The sequence below is a fragment of the Juglans microcarpa x Juglans regia genome, chromosome 8S (genome assembly GCF_004785595.1).
Source record: "Juglans microcarpa x Juglans regia isolate MS1-56 chromosome 8S, Jm3101_v1.0, whole genome shotgun sequence".
In the NCBI taxonomy this organism is placed as follows: Eukaryota; Viridiplantae; Streptophyta; class Magnoliopsida; order Fagales; family Juglandaceae; genus Juglans; species Juglans microcarpa x Juglans regia.
Window position 1 is genome coordinate 12,276,423 of NC_054609.1, and position 19,609 is coordinate 12,296,031.

Sequence of the window (19,609 nt, forward strand, 5' to 3'; positions counted from 1 at the left end):
CTTTCATGTGTTCTACCATCGATTTCTGCGCACCTACCATGTACGGGTCATCATCGAAGAGCTCCACCGTCATCGTCAATGTTTTCTGCATGCCCGCAAGCAATTCCACCTCCATCCATGAGCATCGCGGTGTGGTCTTTGGTGGATGAGCACGAGAGCCGCCGCTGGAAAAAGCCCAAGGGCATTCTTTCCACTTATGTCGGGCCTTGGGTTGAAGCCCATCATCCTTGGGTTGCTTGCCAACATTCATTCCCATTTGACCCGTGGGCTGAGGCCCAACCAAACAACCCAAGTGATCTGCCTTCATTCCTTTTACCTTTCTCCATTGAAGCACATTCCCTTTGCTGAGCCCACCCTTTGATCCCTCACCCCTGAGCTTACGAAAATGCACAGGAAGGGCCGAAATGGTCCTTTGCTCTAAGCCCAGCCCCTTTCCTTTAAACTCCTTAACCCTGTCTTCTTCCTTTTTACGCCCAACGCAGCAGAGGATTTTTGCCACCTCCAACTGCAATTTTCGTAATTGGCCCTGCATCTCCACCAACACCTTGCACACGTCCCACTTAGCCTGCTCGACAGCCTCCCTACCAGAGCCCACGTTTCGTACACCAAGAGGGCTTGATGCATGTTTCTTTCAGTGCCCCAGCCACCACCGTCACCTCCACTCAGATCATGGTGGTCCATCGCCGGAATGAGGCCTCTTTATATGATATGACCGCACATACGACCTCTCCACCTCCTTCTGCGACCTTAACTGGGCTCCTCCGAGAGAACCTACCCTGTTTCTCCCTCCATCCCCTTCCTCCTCCCCTTCAGGTATGAAAATAAAGCTTATTTTTCCTCCTTCACAATATTCTACAACCACCATGTAACATCCACAACTATTCAAGCACCTCTATGCTATAAAAGCTACGACAGCCTTCTCTAGTGGTGCTATAAAACTCCCTATTCTCCCCTCTCAAGCATTCCTCCAGTGCTTTCCCAAGCCACAACACTGTGCTTGATTCCACCAATAGCATATGCTCTTTCTTCCACCCTCTCTCTATAATACGTATCAGACCTTCCTTCACAAGTATGAATAATTTTGAATTTTGAATCTATCACAAACTCTCTTGTGAAGCCCATCAGACTCAATGCAAACACTACTGCACCATCAAACTAGCAGAATCATCGTCGGGATCAACGTGATCAATTCTAAGCGAAGAGCAATTTGGTAAAGAGAATAATGAGTTTTTAATACAAAACACATGAACTAATTTAGTATTTTACTATTTAACCGTCAATAAATATAATAAAGCTGCATAAGCCATGAAAGTAAAGAAATATCCTAAATTTGTTCTTACGATGGTCCATTCTGGATAATTAATTCCCACTAGAAGATGCACAAACACTGAGTTAGAAATGAGAGCACTCCTAGAGGGATTAATGATATTTATATATAAGGGTTTTCTATGTTGAGGTAAAATCAGATTCTATGATTGTGGTACAATGTATGCAAGGGCAAGGTTGTTGTCCATTGTTTCATAGGGAGTTGTGGGATAAAATCAGAGGTTAAAAGAAATCTGACTATTTCATGCCACCATGTGTTCTGCGAGGTGAACCAAATTGTAGACCATTTGATCAAGTTGAGAGCTAAGGGAGACAGATTTATAGTTGTTGGTCAGATATCCCATGGAAAGCACAAGTGGTAATAAAACTAGACAAAATAGGCCTACCATATCTTCGTTGTAAATGATCAATTGGTAGGTAGTAAGTTTTTATATTTTTGATCAAGATGTAACCCTTAAGTGATATTTATTACCACGGTTTTCCTCCGTCACAAATTAGGTATTTTTATATATATTAAAAAAACAATTATGCTATCATTTTGCAGGTAGGTGTCAAAACATATTGAAGGTTTTAGAAAGTACTAACTAGGGTAAAGAAGAATAGATAATGGAAACAAATGGGGTCAAGTTTGTTTATAGAATCTGGCAACCCAAGGAGCAAGCTCAGTATTGTGAGGGGTTCTTGGGTTGGCAGAGTAATAATCAGACCAATAGCAGGGCGAGAGTTTATCAGCAAACTTGCCATCACTAAAGATGCAAAACGGCAGCCAGTTTTCCCCTCCATTCATTCTCCTCTTCCGTTCTCTTGGGTAAGCCAATGGTGCCTGTACATACCTGCATCAGCAAGCAAACAAATTAACTCATGAAATGGGTAAATGGCAAAATACGACATGCCGGATATGGATATGGAAGTGTGTATCCTATTAATGATTCCTCACCATTACCAATTTACCATTGTGAACCAGTGACAAAGAATACCTGATACCATCAAGCACAGCATCCCAGCAGAAATGGGTATGACCAAACACATGACAGGCAAATGCACTTCCCTGGCTTCTATGGATAGATCTTATGCGAACCTCGAGACAATCGGAGCCAATAATTTTTGGGAGATTGGGATAGAACAACATCCTCTTCTCTGGGCATAGCTCTTGCCTTGATTTTTGAAGATGGTAATGCAATTAGTTGTGATATCTATATGTACCAAAGTGGATAATAGAACTCTCTACTCACAATACATGAATGATTCAGGATGTCCAGTTTTTGTTTGGTAAACAGAGAATATATTTAAAAACCGAAACAAAACAATGATGGGCTGAATGGACAAGCAGAAACTTGCAAGAATCCTTGAACAACCATGATAGAAGTCAGAGTACAATTATAAGACCATAGACACCTGGATACTACTAGGTGCACCACCAAGGCTGTCCAATAGCCACTACCACCTTATAACAAACAAATTTAACACTTCAACTACCACTGGAACCACCACAAACCACTGTATCACATCATGATATCGATCATAATTACCAGTACTTTTTTTTTTTTTTTATAAGTAAGAAGTAATTTGATTAGAAACGAATGTATAGGCGAAGCCCATGTATACAAGAAGTATGCAAAAGAAAACACCTAAATACATTCTATGAAACAAAAAGTGACAACAGAAAATCATGAACAGAGGTTCCATTAATCACTAAAGCAGAAAACCAAAGAAGTAAAGAGTGCACAGAAAAGTTCCGGATTTGCTCCAAAGTATGCTCCTTGTCATTAAAACACCGCTCATTCATTTTCATCCAAATGCACCACATAAGACACAAAGGAACCATCTTCCAACCCACATCCACTTGAGCAAAACCATGAAGCCATTTCCACGTAAGAAGATCAACCACTCTCAAAGGCATCACACGAGCCAAACTAATTCTACAAAACATGCCATCTTACAAAGTCCTTGCCACCTCACAATGTTGTGATGCCAAACTAATTCTACAAAAAATGCCATCTTACAAAGTCCTTGCCACCTCACAATGCAAAAGTAAATGATCCACAGTTTTCCCATGGTTCTTACACATGAAACACCAATCCATAACTATAATACCCCGCTTCCTTTAACTGTCCAACTTCAAAATTTTCCCAAGAGAGGGAGGCAGTCCATATAAAAAAAGCAACTTTGGAAGGCACGCGAGACCTCCAAATACACTTCCAAGGAAAAGGGGACTATTCTGAAAAATCAACAGCTTATAATATGATCGAACAGTGAACTTTTTGCTCCCCTTGGACTTCCACAACATCCTATCCCATCATTACCACCAATCCTCAAAGAGTACAAAAAACTGAAGAAAGCTGAAACTTCATCAATCTCCCAATCCTGAACAGCTCTAGTGAAGCAAACATCCCAATGAAGCGATCCATTAGAATGAACAAGCAGATCAGAAACAGCAGCATACCCCATCTGAAGGCAACCGAAAATAGCCGGAAACTCCCTATTGAGTGCTCAATCACAACACTAATGGGAGGTGGCCTACATGCGAGGAATTTTAAATTAATATTAAATTGTTGAACTCACATCTTCCTATCAGCTTACACTTTTAGGACACTTGGTGATTTAACACAATATTCTTACAAGCAATACCAGTGCCAACATATAATGACCAAAACTTCTGCTGCTATCTATATTCGAACCAACTCTGTAACTTCTGCCATACATGTTCAACATTTCCAAAACCAATTTGTAGTTTGCCAAGCATACTAGTTTTTCAAGTATTGCCAACACAGCTGTCTGGTTTACAACGGTGTAACAGGAGGAAAATTTTGCAAGAGCAAAAGTCTACGAAGGCACTCAAATAAATAGAATCCATAAGATAATTGCTGCAGTTATTATCCTTTTGTTAGCAGAGTCTGAACAAGGAAAGCCAATGTAGAATAGTGCTTGCCAAAGATTTGTCAGGGTAAATCCTAGGATTTACAACACGCAATAGCAAAATGGCAGGCAGCTACATTAAACTTTCCAGTCTTCATCAAAGGATTATTATTATTATTATTTTTTCCGATGACAGGGAACCACCTCATGGCAGAGCCCTTAGCACTCACCCATGGACCCTAAACCTCCGGGGAGACTAGCACAGCAGCCCACCGTCATAGCCTACCACTTAAATCGCAGTTTGATCCCAAGGGGAATTGAACCTGTGACATGGGGCACATGCACACAAGTTCGCCCTTAACGCTATATTTTGTTCTAAATTATTCTGAAAACATATGATGGAATGATGTGGGGATATATATGACTAATTTTGAATTGAGATGCTTCTTCTTTTATGGTTTTTTTCTCTTCTGAGATCAAATGCAGCAAGTTTAGTTTCCTTCAGGTTTCTTTGATTTAAAGGAGTCGGGAATAATCTGAAACTGTAATGGACTGTTACTATGGCTAATGAGTCTTCTTTTGGGTTTAATCTTTCTGATATACTCTTTTTAATTACATTTGAGTTATCTGTAGCACCTATATTAATCAAAGTGACTAAACAGCTCTCCTTTTCTAGTCTATCAAGGAAAGGTGTAATGAGCAGGTAACATGTCAACTATATTATTCGTCAATTAGAGATTAATAGAGAGATCTCAGTAGGTTACAAAGCTCTGAGAAAGTGTGCTTGATAGGTTTATTCCGTTCATCTTCTCTCTCTCTCTCTCTCCCTCTCTCTCTCTTTCAACACACACACACACACCCCATTAATTTTCATTTAACCTTAAATATAACCACCATAAAACCCTGAAAGAGCTACACCCATATTCATTGTTTCCAATAATCCTGAGATTTCAATTCTTGGTCTCAAAAAATTAAAATGCCATCAAGATTGGATCCTTTTGAGAGGTCCTAATTTAGAACTTCAAAGACAATATTTTCCCCAAACATTACAGCCAATTAAACCTAGAAGCATCCTGCATAGCTGCCCAACATGAGTTGGTGCAGGCCCATTGGATACTCATGTCTGTCCAACAACAGATCATGAGAGCAAGAATTTTGATTCTTCATAAAACTTTGGGCAAGCAGGAAGAGGTTTTCAAGGTATAGAATAAACAAAACCACCAAAACTAGAATAAATAATAGCCATAATAGAATATAATAAAACAAACATACTGACATGCATACGGTTGATAAGTTCTGAACCTAACACAGCCTACTTCCACTCAACGTCTTTGGCTTAAAAAGTAATAAGTGGTCGTGGACAATGTAATCAACATGACTAATAAAATTGAGTAATCAACACCCCGAGATAAAAATTAGCAATAGTTGAATTTACATAAAAGGTGAAAGACTATGATATGGTGTTACGGGTTGCACTGATAGCAGTTGAATGAGATAGTAGATCGAGAATAACGTGATGAAGGACTGAGTTTTGCATAAACAAAGGTTGAAGTCTTATATTCATAAAGAGGGAATGATCAAAACGCAGTGTTTTGTTTAAGTGTTGGTTGTTTAACTGTCTGTAATGGTGTCGTTTAGTGCTAAGAAGGAATAAATAGAACGGTGTCGTGTTGTGGTTGTCGTTTGAGTCAAGCTGTGTAGTTTCCATAACCGTTTCATGTAACTGAATTTGTCATCTATAAATAGTAGTCGTAAGTTGGGAAGGAGGCCAACTTCGGCATTCAAGTGCAATTCATTCTCTTTCTCTATATTTCTTCTAATTCTTCTCTTACTCTCTTCTATTCCTAATTTCTTGTGAATTCTGGAGGCTGATGACCTCGAATTACATCAGATTCTGGTAAGTTGTGAACAAGGTTCATTACAATTGGTATCAGTTGTCAGTGATGGCGGAAGGAACGAGATCATATGCACAGATCCTTGATTCTGTGAATCAGTTGCGGCAACAGCAAGAAAGGCAACAGAAACAGATCGAGGATGCCATTGCGGTCCTGGCTCAGCAGCAAGAAGCAGCACGGCTGGAAAGGGAGACTCAGGATAAGAAATTTGCTGAGTTATTGCAGCATCTTTCGAAGCTTTCTTATAATCCAACGTTGGAAGGTAATGCTCAAACTACAAGGAATGGACAAGGTTTTCAACATCCGCGAGAAAGTGAAACAGATGATGGTACGAGAGAAGTCCATTGCACAAACATGGCTGACAGATCTAATATGAGGCAAATAAAGCTGGATTTTCCAAGGTTTGGTGGAAAGGATCCTGCAGCTTGGATTTATCGCGCCAATCAATATTTTCTGTATCATCAAGTACCTCCTGGTCAAAGGATCTTTATAGCTTCGTTCCACATGGACAATGATGCTTTAGTGTGGTTCCAGGATGCGAGTCTGGAGTTTTTCGTTCTTGGGAGGAATTCATCCAGGCAGTGCAGGTTCGATTTGGTTCATCTGCTTATGATGATCCTATGGAGGCATTGACACGCTTAAAACAGGTTCATTCAGTTACTGCTTATAAGACTGATTTTGAATTGCTTTCCAATCGTATTAAAGGCATTTCTGAAAGAAACAAATTAAGTTGTTTTTTGAGTGGCTTGAAAGATGAGATTAGATTGCCAATACGAATGTTGAACCCTTCTTCTTTGAATGATGCCTTTGGTTTAGCAAAAATTCAAGAACAATATGTTTGGAGTACAACGAGGTCATGGAGAGGTAGCTCTAGTGATTATCAACAATCGAATGTGGGAGCTTCTGTGTTGGGAAACCCTAAGGCAACTACTGTTAAGTTACCTTACCAAAAAATAAATGAGTCTCAGATGCAAGAGAGAAGAAAGAAAGGCTTATGTTATTTTTGTGATGAGAAATGGCAACCAGGCCATAAGTGTAGTAGGCCAAAAGTTTATGTGTTAGATGGCATGGAAATGGGTGAAAGTAGTGTTCATACGGGGGAGAAGGAATTAATTGTGGAAGAGATACATGAAGAGCCAGAATCTGCAGACATAGCTTCCATTTCATTACAAGCTATGGTTGGCTCTCCAAGTACTAAAACTATGAGAATGGTTGGGCATATTAATAAAAAGCAGATAGTGATATTAATTGACTCTGGCAGCACCCACAATTTTGTGGATACTGCACTGTTAGGCAAATGTGGCTTAGAAGTACAGCAGGGGCAGGCTTTGCAAGTCAAAGTAGCTAATGGTGAGATTTTGACTAGTGATGGCAAAGTTAGTGGGGTGGGTGTTCTAATACAAGGCACCAGATTTGTTGTTGATTTTTTCTCATTGTCTCTCGGGGGTGTGATGCAGTGTTGGGAGTTAGTTGGCTTTCATCACTTGGACCAATACTATCGGATTTCACAGACTTAAAAATGCAGTTTGATTATAATGGAAGAAAAGTTTGTTTTAAAGAACTCACTTCCTCTGCTAGTACTTTAGTAGATGATAAAGAAATTTCTATGATTTCTAAAGTGAGTTCCAAAGGAGTGTGGTTGCAACTTATGGCTGTGGAAGTCATGAAAACTCAGAATGATCCTTGTCCAGAAATACTGCAGTTATTACAAAAATTTGGAAAGGTTTTTGATGAACCTACTTCTTTACCTCCTCATAGAGCTCGAGATCATCAAATTAATCTCAAGAAAGATACTGTACCTGTGAGTGTGAGACCATACAGATATCCTTACTTTCAAAAAACAGAAATTGAGAAGATGGTATCAGAATTACTCAAGTCTGGTGTGATTAGACCAAGTCAGTCTCCATTTTCATCTCCTGTTTTGCTAGTGAGGAAATCTGATGGGTCTTGGAGGATGTGCATTGATTATAGGGTGCTAAATGAAGCTATTGTTCAGGATAAGTATCCAATACCAGTTGTTTATGAGTTATTGGATGAGTTATTTGGCTCAACAGTATTCTCTAAACTGGACTTAAGATCTGGTTATCACCAGATTCGAATGAGAGATGAAGATATACCAAAAACTGCCTTTAGGACTCATGAGGGTCACTATGAGTTCCTTGTTATGCCATTTGGCCTTACAAATGCTCCCTCAACATTTCAGGCATTGATGAATGAGGTTTTTAAACCTTTTCTTAGGCAGTTTGTCATAGCATTTTTTGATGACATTCTTGTCTATAGCAAGGACATGGCATCCCATTTAACTCATTTGACTACTGTTTTGAAGACATTGGAGGCTAATCAGTTGTTTGCAAAGAGGTCGAAATGTTACTTTGCTTGCTCAGAAATTGAATACCTTGGCCATTTAATTTCTAGAGATGGTGTAAGAGCTGATCCGAGGAAACTGGAATCAATGTTGTCCTGGCCAATTCCAAAAAATCTCAAAGCATTGAGGGGTTTCTTGGGATTAACAGGATATTACAGGAAATTTATTCATGGATATGGGCAGATTGCAGCACCTTTAACTCTGTTGTTAAAAAAGGATGCTTTTAAGTGGTCTGAGGCAGCAACTCATGCCTTTGAAGAATTGAAGAAGGCAGTCACAAGTCCTCTTGTTCTATGTTTACCTGATTTTAACAAACAGTTTGTAGTGGAATGTGATGCATGTGGAGTGGGAATAGGAGCTGTCTTGATGCAAGATAAGAGGCCATTGGCTTTTCTAAGTCAGGCCCTCAAGGGAAAAAATTTAATGCTTTCAACATATGAGAAGGAACTTTTGGCACTTGTCATGGCTGTTAAAAAATGGAGACCTTATTTGTTAGGGGCTGCTTTTGTTATTCGAACTGATCATCACAGTTTAAAGTTTCTTTTAGAACAGAAAGTGGGAACAGATGCTCAACAGAGGTGGATTTCTAAGCTTTTAGGCTATGAATTCACAATCGAGTACAAGAAGGGAGTTGAAAATAAAGCAGCAGATGCTTTGTCAAGGAAGGCAGTCTCAGATGACACGACTCTAATGTCTGCTACCTCATTTCCTACTCCAATCTGGTTGGAGGAGTTGAAACAAGCTTATGCTTCAGATCAGAAAGTACAGGACCACTTGGCAGCATTACAAGGGAGTTCTCCTCCTTCATCTTCTGCATTTTCTATTAAGCATGGCTTGTTATTCAAAAAAGGCAGAATTTATATACCTGATAATCATGAATTGAAACTAAAAATTCTGCATTTTATCCATGCTAGTCCATCTGCTGGACATTCTGGGTTCCATAAGTCATTGCATCGAGCTAGACAAGATTTTTATTGGCCTGGCCTTAAACGTGAAATGAAACAGTATATAAGGAATGTGATTTGTGTCAGAGGAATAAGGTGGAACATCTATATCCTGCAGGTCTTTTACAGCCTCTTCCTGTACCTGCAAATATATGGACAGATTTATCCATGGATTTCATTGAAGGCTTGCCAATTTCTAAAGGGTTTTCTGTCATCATGGTTGTTGTTGATAGATTATCCAAATATGCACACTTTATGGCCTTGAAGCACCCATTTACAGCATCTAACGTGGCAACATTATTTTTTGATAATGTGTTTAAGCTGCATGGCATGCCTCAGAATATTGTTTCTGATAGAGGAGCTACCTTTACCAGTTCCTTTTGGAAGGAACTCTTTAAACTCCAAGGAGTGACACTTTCTTATTCATCTGCCTACCATCCTCAGAGTGATGGCCAAACTGAGGCAGTCAATAAATGTGTTGAACATTTTTTGAGGAGTTTTTCTGAGGATAGGCCAAGGTTGTGGTTTGATTGGTTAACATTGGCTGAATGGTGGTATAACTCCACTCCTCATACTTCCACCAAGTTAACTCCTTTCGAGGTAGTGTATGGTAGACCTCCAACAAAGTTGCAAGCTTATATACAGGGTTTGACTGCTAATCAAGCAGTTGATGAGGTTTTGAGAACTAGAGATCAGATTCTTTCTACTCTTAAGAGTAATTTAGCTGCTGCTCAGGAAATGATGAAGTGTCAAGCTGACAAGAGGAGAACTGAACGAGAGTTTGATGTTGGGGATTGGGTTTATTTGAGATTACAGCCTTATAGGCAACAATCTTTGGTTGCTAGAAGGAATCTCAAGCTTTCTCCTCGTTTCTTTGGACCTTTTCAGATTGTCCAACGAGTGGGAAAGGTTGCTTACAAGCTGGAATTGCCTTCAACTAGCTCTATTCATCCAGTTTTTCATATTTCTTGCCTTAAGAAAAGACTGGGTCAACACCATTCTCCTCTATCTTCCTTACCTCCAGTAGATTTGCAAGGTGAACTAACTCATGAACCTGAGGCTATTTTGCAGCGTCGAATGAGGCAGGTTCATAACAGGGCAGTAGTTGAGGTCTTAGTTCAGTGGAAAGGAGCTAGTGTGGATGATGCAACGTGGGAGCCATATTGGTCATTGCGTGACAGGTTTCCTCACCTTGTGGGCAAGGTGCTTTGATGGGGAGAGTATGTTACGGGTTGCAATGATAGCAGTTGAATGAGCTAGTAGATCGAGAATAACGTGATGAAGGACTGAGTTTTGCATAAACAAAGGTTGAAGTCTTATATTCATAAAGAGGGAATGATCAAAACGCAGTGTTTTGTTTAAGTGTTGGTTGTTTAACTGTCTGTAATGGTGTCGTTTAGTGCTAAGAAGGAATAAATAGAACGGTGTCGTGTTGTGGTTGTCGTTTGAGTCAAGCTGTGTAGTTTCCATAACCGTTTCATGTAACTGAATTTGTCATCTATAAATAGTAGCCGTAAGTTGGGAAGGAGGCCAACTTCGGCATTCAAGTGCAATTCGTTCTCTTTCTCTATATTTCTTCTAATTCTTCTCTTACTCTCTTCTATTCTTAATTTCTTGTGAATTCTGGAGGCTGATGACCTCGAATTACATCAGATTCTGGTAAGTTGTGAACAAGGTTCATTACATATGGAGGCCTATAAAAGTAATTCCGTAATAGAAGCAGAAATGATCATCCAATTATAACAATATATTATCTTGGTAGGTCTCAAAACATGCATATTGAATTTCCGTAGAAGTAAAAGACTATATATGAAGGCCTATCTAAGTAACTACATAATATAAGCAAAAAAGATCATCCAATTATAACAATATATTATCTTGCCTCAAGCCCCTGGTATCTTATTTGATTAGAGAATCACACGTCAGGTTACAAGTAAAGATGTTTAACTCAAATAAATTCTATATGAGATTCTTAGGACCTGGTCATAAGTACAATTATGAAATCATCCAACCACCCAAATAAATAAGAAGGAATCTAACCAAAGAAAATTTGATATTCAGAAGAGTGATTTACTGACCTGGGAACAAAGTGAGAAAATGTAATTATTTGGCTTGTAGCCCTCTGGATTTCCTTTATCACATTCATATTTTTTTTGTTAATTGCATCGAAGTACAAAGCAAGGGAGGTATCCCGATTTGAAAGTTCCACAGGCCACTTGCATGCATGAAAGTCCTTGCATGCCTACACAGCGAAACAAAATTACCAGCACAAACCAATTTCATGGTTAGAGAACCCACAGAATTATAACGCAGTAAAATGAAAACTTTAATGATGTATTAGACAAATATAGGAAGCAAGTGAATGCAGCCCAATAGAATAGCATTCAAATGATGTTATCTATATGATGTAATTGTGAATAACAATATGCATTGGTTTGTCAAAATGGACACAATGGTCATTTTTTGACAAAAAGATGAGTACTGGACGCAGCAGGTCCAAGATTTCTCCATGGGAAGTTGCATATATGCTTTCCATCTCGAGTTAATGATCTAAAATTTACAGAACTGTACGTTTGAGTGCTGGTATTCCGAAGAACCATAAACCACTAAGAAAGTGCTAATTGTAAAATTATCACTTATCCGAAAAGGTTAAGTTGATAAAAACATGCGAATTTCAATATTTGATTTATAATCTAGCACTCCAGCTTAGGCGAAGCCAGACTCACCTTTACTATATGAGCTCAACAGGTGAAATATTCAACTGAAATAGAGGGTGAAGGGTGAAATCAGGATTTAAACTCAAGACCCCTGCACTGATCATGTTAAATCACTATTTATCCCCAAAAGCTAAGCTGATAGAATTAACTGAATTGAATCATTTTATTTATATTCAAAGACTAAAGACATACAGCTTCATCAATAGAAATGCATAACAACCCTATGGTTCTATAAAATTTGGTTAATGATGGTCAACTCCAAACAAGGGTTGACATAGGTGTCAAGTTCTCAAGTATTCAGTGCCCAAACTTCAAATTGGATAAGTGTCATATAAATCACAACCCATATGACAATTAATCACCAAAGAATCAGAAACAAATAAGAAGACTACCTGTAACAGACCACTTAGGATGATGACGTTCAAAACAAATAAAAACTGTTATTTACTTGTAGTATGCGAACTAAACAAATTATTCTGATGTCCAAATCCTCTTTCATTAACAAAATTGAGTAGAAGGGTGTGAAGGTAGCATTTCTTTTCCTGTTAACTAATCAACACTAGAACTATTTTTTCATTTCTTCGTAAGTCACTGTAGCATTTTCTCTGAGAACCTAGACAATTTAGGAATGGAACCCTTGTTTAAAACACTAGTTGGGAATCATGAAGTTCTGCAGCACATTGCCTGTTCCCTTTAGATATTATGTCATAGTTGACTATTAAGCCTACTGTTTGCCCAATTAAAATGTTTTCTGGTTCAAACATTAAAACATTCTGCACTGCATATCGAATAAAAGTAAAAAGAACCTATATCAATCGTTCCTGCTTGATAGGAGTAACATGAAAACCCTTACTAGTAAGAAAGAAAGTGAATCACCATCTCCAAAGACGGGATACGGAGGCCAGCTACATCCTTCTCTCGATCAAAGCTCTGCAAGAAAAGAGTGCATCCATTCATAAATGCATAATTGAGCACCACATGGAACAAGTAAACAATGATATAGGAGTTAGAAACTGCCAAAAGGATGTAAAATGCACACTAATAAACCATTCACCTCGTGGTACCAGGAGAATATAGGAATGATTCCCAAGCCATCTATCACCATAGGATTGGTCTCAACTTCAAGTTCTCTACACGCATCAAGCAACCTATTTAGCTTTTCAAGAGAATCTTCCTGAAATTACGATGATATCAGGAGCAAAGACAGCTAATTTCACAAGTAGATATTGAGCATTGAAATGTCATAAACAGAAAGTGAAGAATGAGCCTCAAAATGGAATCACATTATGAAGCAGGTGAAATTAATGTCATCATCAGATAGCAATTTTCAATTTCTACCTGAGAACAGAAACGCAGGTCAGACAAAGCTATATTGTTGAAGTCAAATGTATGAGTGTTAATGACAAAACTGATAACAAGAGGGAAAGGGGTGAAGGTGGGAGGTATAAATTAAGACTTTTAAACAACACAAGCATCTAGAGAGAGTAATTCGAAAGTTGAGAGGAGCTAAGATTTTTAAAAAAAAGTTGGGAATTAAGGAGGTGTAAGCTTGTTTTGTAAGGTGATAATCCCAACATTTGGACTATAATTCATTTATACCTCCCATCTATACACAGGATTAAAATAAAAAAGTCTTAATTTATACACAGTACTATAAAAGTCTTAAAAAAAAAGCTAGGGTACCCCCGACATTTCACCCACCTAGCTCCTCTCAATACGTCATTCGAAACAGTAATGTTGATAAAAAAAAATTTATCATTTAAAATTGTTAGTAAATATTATATATTCTATCACAACTACAAGTCTGTGTGTGTGTATAGACAAATACAAACAAACAGAGATGCACAAACTTAGTACATTCTTAGCTATGAAATACTTGTAATGGATCTGGTAAAATAGAAAGGACGCAAAGTTATAGGGAAGGAATTGTGTCTCTTACATAATCTTCTCCATCCCGACGACACCAAAGATCATGGTTTCCTGGTATGAAGAAGACATGCTCAAATCCATCCTTCAAGAGACGCATAGTCAAAACAAAGTTGTCGTATGTTTCTGCTACGTCACCCGCAACGAGAAGAACATCTTTTTTATGTCTCGCAGTAGAAATGGACTTCACCCATTCCATATTCTCTGCATAGTCTGTATGCAAGTCAGAGAGGACAAAGACACGCAAGCCACCAGCATCTCCAGAAGTAGATGGTGGTATCTGAAGTCGTTTGGTGCACAAAGTTCTTATTTTTCTTTTGTAATTGTGTAATGCAATGTGGTCGGAAAGATAGTTCAAATTGGTGGGTTTTTGAGATAGACTCATGCAAGCAGGGATAAACCTCACGAACATCTGTAGAGTATGAGAACCAAGAACTGACCGAACCTTTCACCTACAATATGCAATTGTACATCAATCAATTTAAAGGCATCAACGGACAAGCAAAATGCTAATCAGTAGCTTTTCACACAATATGCATGACTATGATTACAGATTACGTTTCTCTTAAAAAAAAAAAAGAAGCTTGAATAGAAAAAATAAAAATAAAAACTTGGAAAAAAAATTAAAGAAAATACAAGTAACCACCGTTAATCTTTCTGAACTAGCTTAGTTTTACACCAATATCATTTGATCCTACCATTCATACATACATCCTACGAATGTATTTATATCCAAACCTGCTCACGTTTGTCTTAGTTTTTTTAATGGGGACGTAACTGTGGGGGCTTTCGTCATCAATCGCATGATTTATCCACGCCAAACATGTTCATAGAAAATTCAGAAATTGCTAATTTGATACTACCTCTGTTTTCCGTACATTATGTTCTTTTCCAGAATTTATTTCCTTTTCGGAAGTTAAAGTGCCGACCATCCCCAACTACGGATGTGAAGCTTGAGGCCAAGCTGTGCAACCTGGGTCAACTTAATTCTACCCATTTTGTTTTCAAAACAAACGGGACTGAAACCCGAAGAAAAGCTACAAAGCAAGATCAAACATAAACCCCACAAACACTTCATATGCAATCGGAAATTAAAACGATTAAAGGTGAAGATAGAAAAATGAGTACCTTTTTATAGTCACTTTTTTACCCACTCAACAGGAAGAGAGCTTTCTTCCTTTTTCTGTAGGCTACTTTTGCATAAATCATCGATTGTATCGATATAGATTTGTTTCTGTTATTTCTTTGGGCCTTGGTATGGACATGTATATTGAGGTTGGAGACGGCAAAATGGAGTGCAAGTTCCGGTGCGGGTTCGGGATGGAGACTCCAAACCAGCTTTGGTGAGTGAACCCGGATGCATTAGCAAATTACAGATTCATACTTGACCCGATTGAGCTCAAATTCACCCATTGGCCATTTCTACGCCTGTAAAAAAGAAAAATAGGCGAATCGGACTGAATCGGTGAGTCAGTCTAATTTTAAACCGGTTCAATCCGATACTAATTTCTATTTAATAAAATCTGTTGAAAATTAGTATGGTTTGATTTTAGTTTTTAGAATACCAGTTCAAACTAAACCGGCCGATATAGATATTATTTTTTATTTTTTATGTTAATTATTTTTTATATATTACATATTAAATTGTTAATTAATAAAATATGAAGTTTTAAAATCTTATTATTCATATATAACATTTGATATAATATAAAATTGATCTTATAACTAAGGTTGTAGCTGAGCCGGTCTTTGGCTTGCCAAGTTAGGTTCGACTCAAAATACTCAAGCTCGTGCTCGAGCTCAGACTTGAGATTTTTTTATTTATTCTTTGTTCAAACTTGACTCGATAAGCTAAATTCTCAACTCGAATTCGAGCTTGAGCTTGTCCCGCAAACGAGTTTGACTCGAGCTAAGCTCGAGCTTGAATTGTTCATTTGTTTATTTTTTGAATAATATTTAATAATTAATAAAATAAATAAATAAATAAATAAAATAAAAGATCTAATATTGAATTTATACAACTAACAAGTAGAACCTCTATTGAATTATAAAATTTTATAAAAATTTATAAATAATTAATATCTAACTAGTTTATATTTATTCAAAATAACAATATATTATATGTCTGCATATATTATTAATACATACACTTAATATGATAGCATATATCTATTTCATATATGATTCCCACATACTAGTGTATGAAATTATTAAATTTTATCGACTAATAATTATACAAATTATAAAATATACCTATGAAGTATATTCATTATATCGACATAAGTAATTAGATTACATATTATATATTTAATTATAAAAGTGGTATGTTAATATTATTAGCTAATACATATATATGTGTATATTTATAGGTGTATGTATATATTTATCAATATATGAATGAGTTTTAATCGAGTCAAGATAAAAGTCGACTCGAGCGTAAACGAGCAGGCTTGAACAAGCCTTAGCCAAATGAAGTCGAGTTTTGTTGGGTATGTGTCATTTACAAATCGAGTGGGTATTTGCTTTCACGAACGAGTTTTTTTTTCACGAATTGAGTTCGATTCGAGTTTAACCGAGTGAGTACTGAGTGGGCTATCAAACAAACTAGTTCATTTACAACCCTATTTATAACTCTTAATATAACATTTGAATTTTGATATAACATATAAATTTAAATTTTATAACATAAAATTAATATAACATTAATTTATTTGAATATGATTTTGTTTATTGGTAAAATCGAAAAAACGGACCGAACTGAAATTAGAAAAATCGGAAGTTTCGATTTTGATAATGAATCAGTTTGATATTGATTCTTAAATTTTTTAAATCGATATATATCGCTTAAATTCTTAAAAATGTCCAAAACATGACTAAACAAGATCGGTTATGCCACTACCCATTTCATCGTAGACTATTAGTGTAGGGGTCAAATCAACAACCTATAATTTAGTTTCGAGATAAGATCAAAAATCAAGCTAAGAGATAAAGTCAAGAAGAGATAGGATAAGTTGACTCAGACTCCTAAAAGGAAAGAGACTCAAACTTCTAAAAGAAAAAATATTTTACAAGGTAAGTTGAACTCAATCACCCCAAGAAAGACATCTATATAAGGAGGAGATCCCCACAAATTTGACGAAATCTAGAAAAGCTCTCTACACACAAGATCTCTCCACAAGAGCTCCCTACGCAAAACTCCACTACAACTCCAAAGGATCTCCCCCAAATTTCTCCCTTGTATTGAGTGATATGTGAGACCATGAGAGATTATAAAATCATCAATCATAGTGGATTTCACTCCCAAACAACCCATGGACCTAAGCATTATGCCGAACCACGTAAATCACTGTGTCTTTCTTTATTTACTTATTTATTATTTATATTTTGGATGAAGGCGAAGAACATCGTATTGAATCCCAAATCACCGTCATGAGATGGGAATGATTCTTTCCTACCTTTTGGTCTGTTGTGCAAATTAAGGCAAAAACTCGCAAAGCAACCAATGGGAGCGTAAGCCAAGAGACCCCACGACCCCTTACTTAGCCACCGAAGTTGAGTCCAAAGACTCGTAATACAGCCAATGGGCGTGGAGGTAAAGAGACCCCACGACCCATTTACTTAGCCACCAAAATCGAGTTCGAAGACTCGCAGTGCAGCCAATGGGTGTGGAGGTCAAGAGACCCCACAACCCCCCTTACTTAGCCACCAAATTCGAGTCCAAAGACTCATGGTGCAACCAATAGGTGGGAAAGGTCAAGGATTGTCCGACCTCCTAGGCGCCTAACAGGTGGACAACTCTCTGGACTGCCCGACCTCTCTCATATGGATAGCAATATAAACACAACATCTTCTCCAGCAAATGCCGAGTGTTTATGCTTGGGCCACAACCGCCGCCAGTGGGTTACCTTCGAGAACAAGCCATCAAACTCCACAACTGCATCCCACGGGTTTCCTTTGGGAACGAGTTGATGGGCTCGGCAACCACCTAATGTGGACCCAGGGAGTCAGCGGGCTTCCTGACCACTTGAGTGCTGGTTACTACCAACAAACAACAAAACGAGAACACCAACAACAATTTACACCAAAGGGCAGAAAACCCACTACTACCAACAAAAGAAAAAATGATTACAAAAATACACACAAAAAATCAATCATAGAAATATGCATTCTTCACTGACGATAAATTGTTGTAAATTGTAAAAAATGAGAGATTGTTTATCAAAGGTAACCCACTTATCTCGAAGGTAAAAAATGAGAGATTTTCGACCTTATCTTGCAAGCATTTGTAGGGGTCAAATCAATAACCTATAATTTAGCCCTGAGATAAGGTCAAAAATCAAGCTAAGAGATAAAGCCAAGAAGAAATAAGACAAGTTGACTCGAACAAGTTAAAAGGAAAGAGACTTAGACTTCTAAAAGGAAAAATATTTCACAAGGCAAGTTGGACTCAATCACCCTAAGGAAATAGACCTCTATATAATGAGAAGATCCCCACAAACTTGACGAACTCTGAACAAGTGCTCTACACACAAAATCTCTCCATAGAAGCTCCCTACGAAAAACTCTATTACAATTCCAAAGGATCTCCCCCAAATTCCTCCATTGTATTGAGTGATATGTGAGGTCATGAGAGATTATAAAATCATCAATCATAGTGGATTTCGCTCCCAAACAACCCGTAGATGCATACATTATGCCAAACCACATAAATTCTTGTGCCTCTCTTTATTTATTTTTATTCGTTTATTTATTATTTATGTCATGGATGAATGCAAAGAATACTGTATCGAAGCTTAACTCATTGTCGTGAGCTGATGATGATTCTTTATTCCCTTCCGGTCTGTTGTGCAAATTAAGACATTAACAACTAGTTTAAACCAAGTGGATCAAATATTTATTGGTTGGTATTACTAATTCGGGTTGATGATAAGGTGGGTTAACACTTGAAACCGAATTACCATTCATCGAACCAATTAGGTCGCGAATGGATACTTCTCTCCTTATTCCGTTGATCGGGTGAGTAAATAATGTGTAACCCTATCCTACCCGGATTGGATTGCAACTAATAAATAATATTATTCATTTATATAACAAAAGTATATTAAAATAATTTCTCTAATTTCTTTCTTCTTTTTCACTTCAATAGTGGGCAGGGTTCTTTTGTCCACCCAAGAGCAAAGAATTATTATTAGACACCTTTTCTTAAAAGAGTAAGATTTTAAGCAAGGTCCAAGTCACATTTGGATCTATAATTTAAGAAAATTAGTCAATAATATCATTGGAACTCCATTTTCAAACAATATGAGATTTTATATACCACATACTCTTATCACAAATAATGCTAGATACAATCATAAGTTGTGCGAGCATCGCACACTCATTTTGAGAAAGAGTATGATCTATTATTAACAAATTAATTTTTTTATGTAAATTCCATATTGACTGACTTTTTTTTAAAAGAGTACAATGCAGTTACGCACTCTATAATTACAAATATTATTTCTTCTCTTATCACTTATCAATCAATATGGGATATCACATAAATACTTGACCAAATTGCCACTGCTGTCACTAAGAATA

General features: G+C 37.4%; 1 protein-coding gene and 1 long non-coding RNA gene across 3 annotated transcripts; both read right to left on the minus strand.

The window, feature by feature from the left end:
* Positions 1-1,809: 1,809 nt before the first annotated feature.
* Positions 1,810-15,325, minus strand: LOC121244410 (acyl-carrier-protein phosphodiesterase PptH-like). 2 transcript variants are annotated; one of them, XM_041142474.1, is made up of 7 exons: positions 15,158-15,325; positions 14,043-14,481; positions 13,158-13,277; positions 12,980-13,033; positions 11,465-11,628; positions 2,304-2,480; positions 1,810-2,159 (listed from the first exon to the last, which is right to left on the minus strand). In XM_041142474.1, exons 2-7 carry the CDS (start codon positions 14,439-14,441, stop codon positions 1,949-1,951), a joined length of 1,125 nt encoding a protein of 374 aa, XP_040998408.1. In that variant the 5' UTR covers positions 14,442-14,481; positions 15,158-15,325; the 3' UTR covers positions 1,810-1,948. The 2 variants fall into 2 exon arrangements, with proteins under 2 accessions (XP_040998408.1, XP_040998409.1); XM_041142475.1 differs by lacking the exon at positions 15,158-15,325 and having other exon boundaries at positions 13,158-13,233; positions 14,043-14,258.
* LOC121244411 lies at positions 2,757-5,637 on the minus strand. Its single transcript, XR_005936417.1, has 2 exons — positions 3,344-5,637; positions 2,757-3,280 (listed from the first exon to the last, which is right to left on the minus strand). It is a non-coding gene; the product is annotated as an uncharacterized LOC121244411 (long non-coding RNA).
* Positions 15,326-19,609: the final 4,284 nt, after the last annotated feature.

Coding starts and splice junctions, on each gene's coding strand:
- LOC121244410 (XM_041142474.1), bottom strand. CDS start 14,441: ATGTTCGTGAGGTTTATCCCTGCTTGCATGAGTCTATCTCAAAAACCC. Junction 13,278..14,042: donor GTCGGGATGGAGAAGATTAT/GTAAGAGACACA, acceptor TCGTAATTTCAG/GAAGATTCTCTTGAAAAGCT. Junction 13,034..13,157: donor TATTCTCCTGGTACCACGAG/GTGAATGGTTTA, acceptor CTTTTCTTGCAG/AGCTTTGATCGAGAGAAGGA.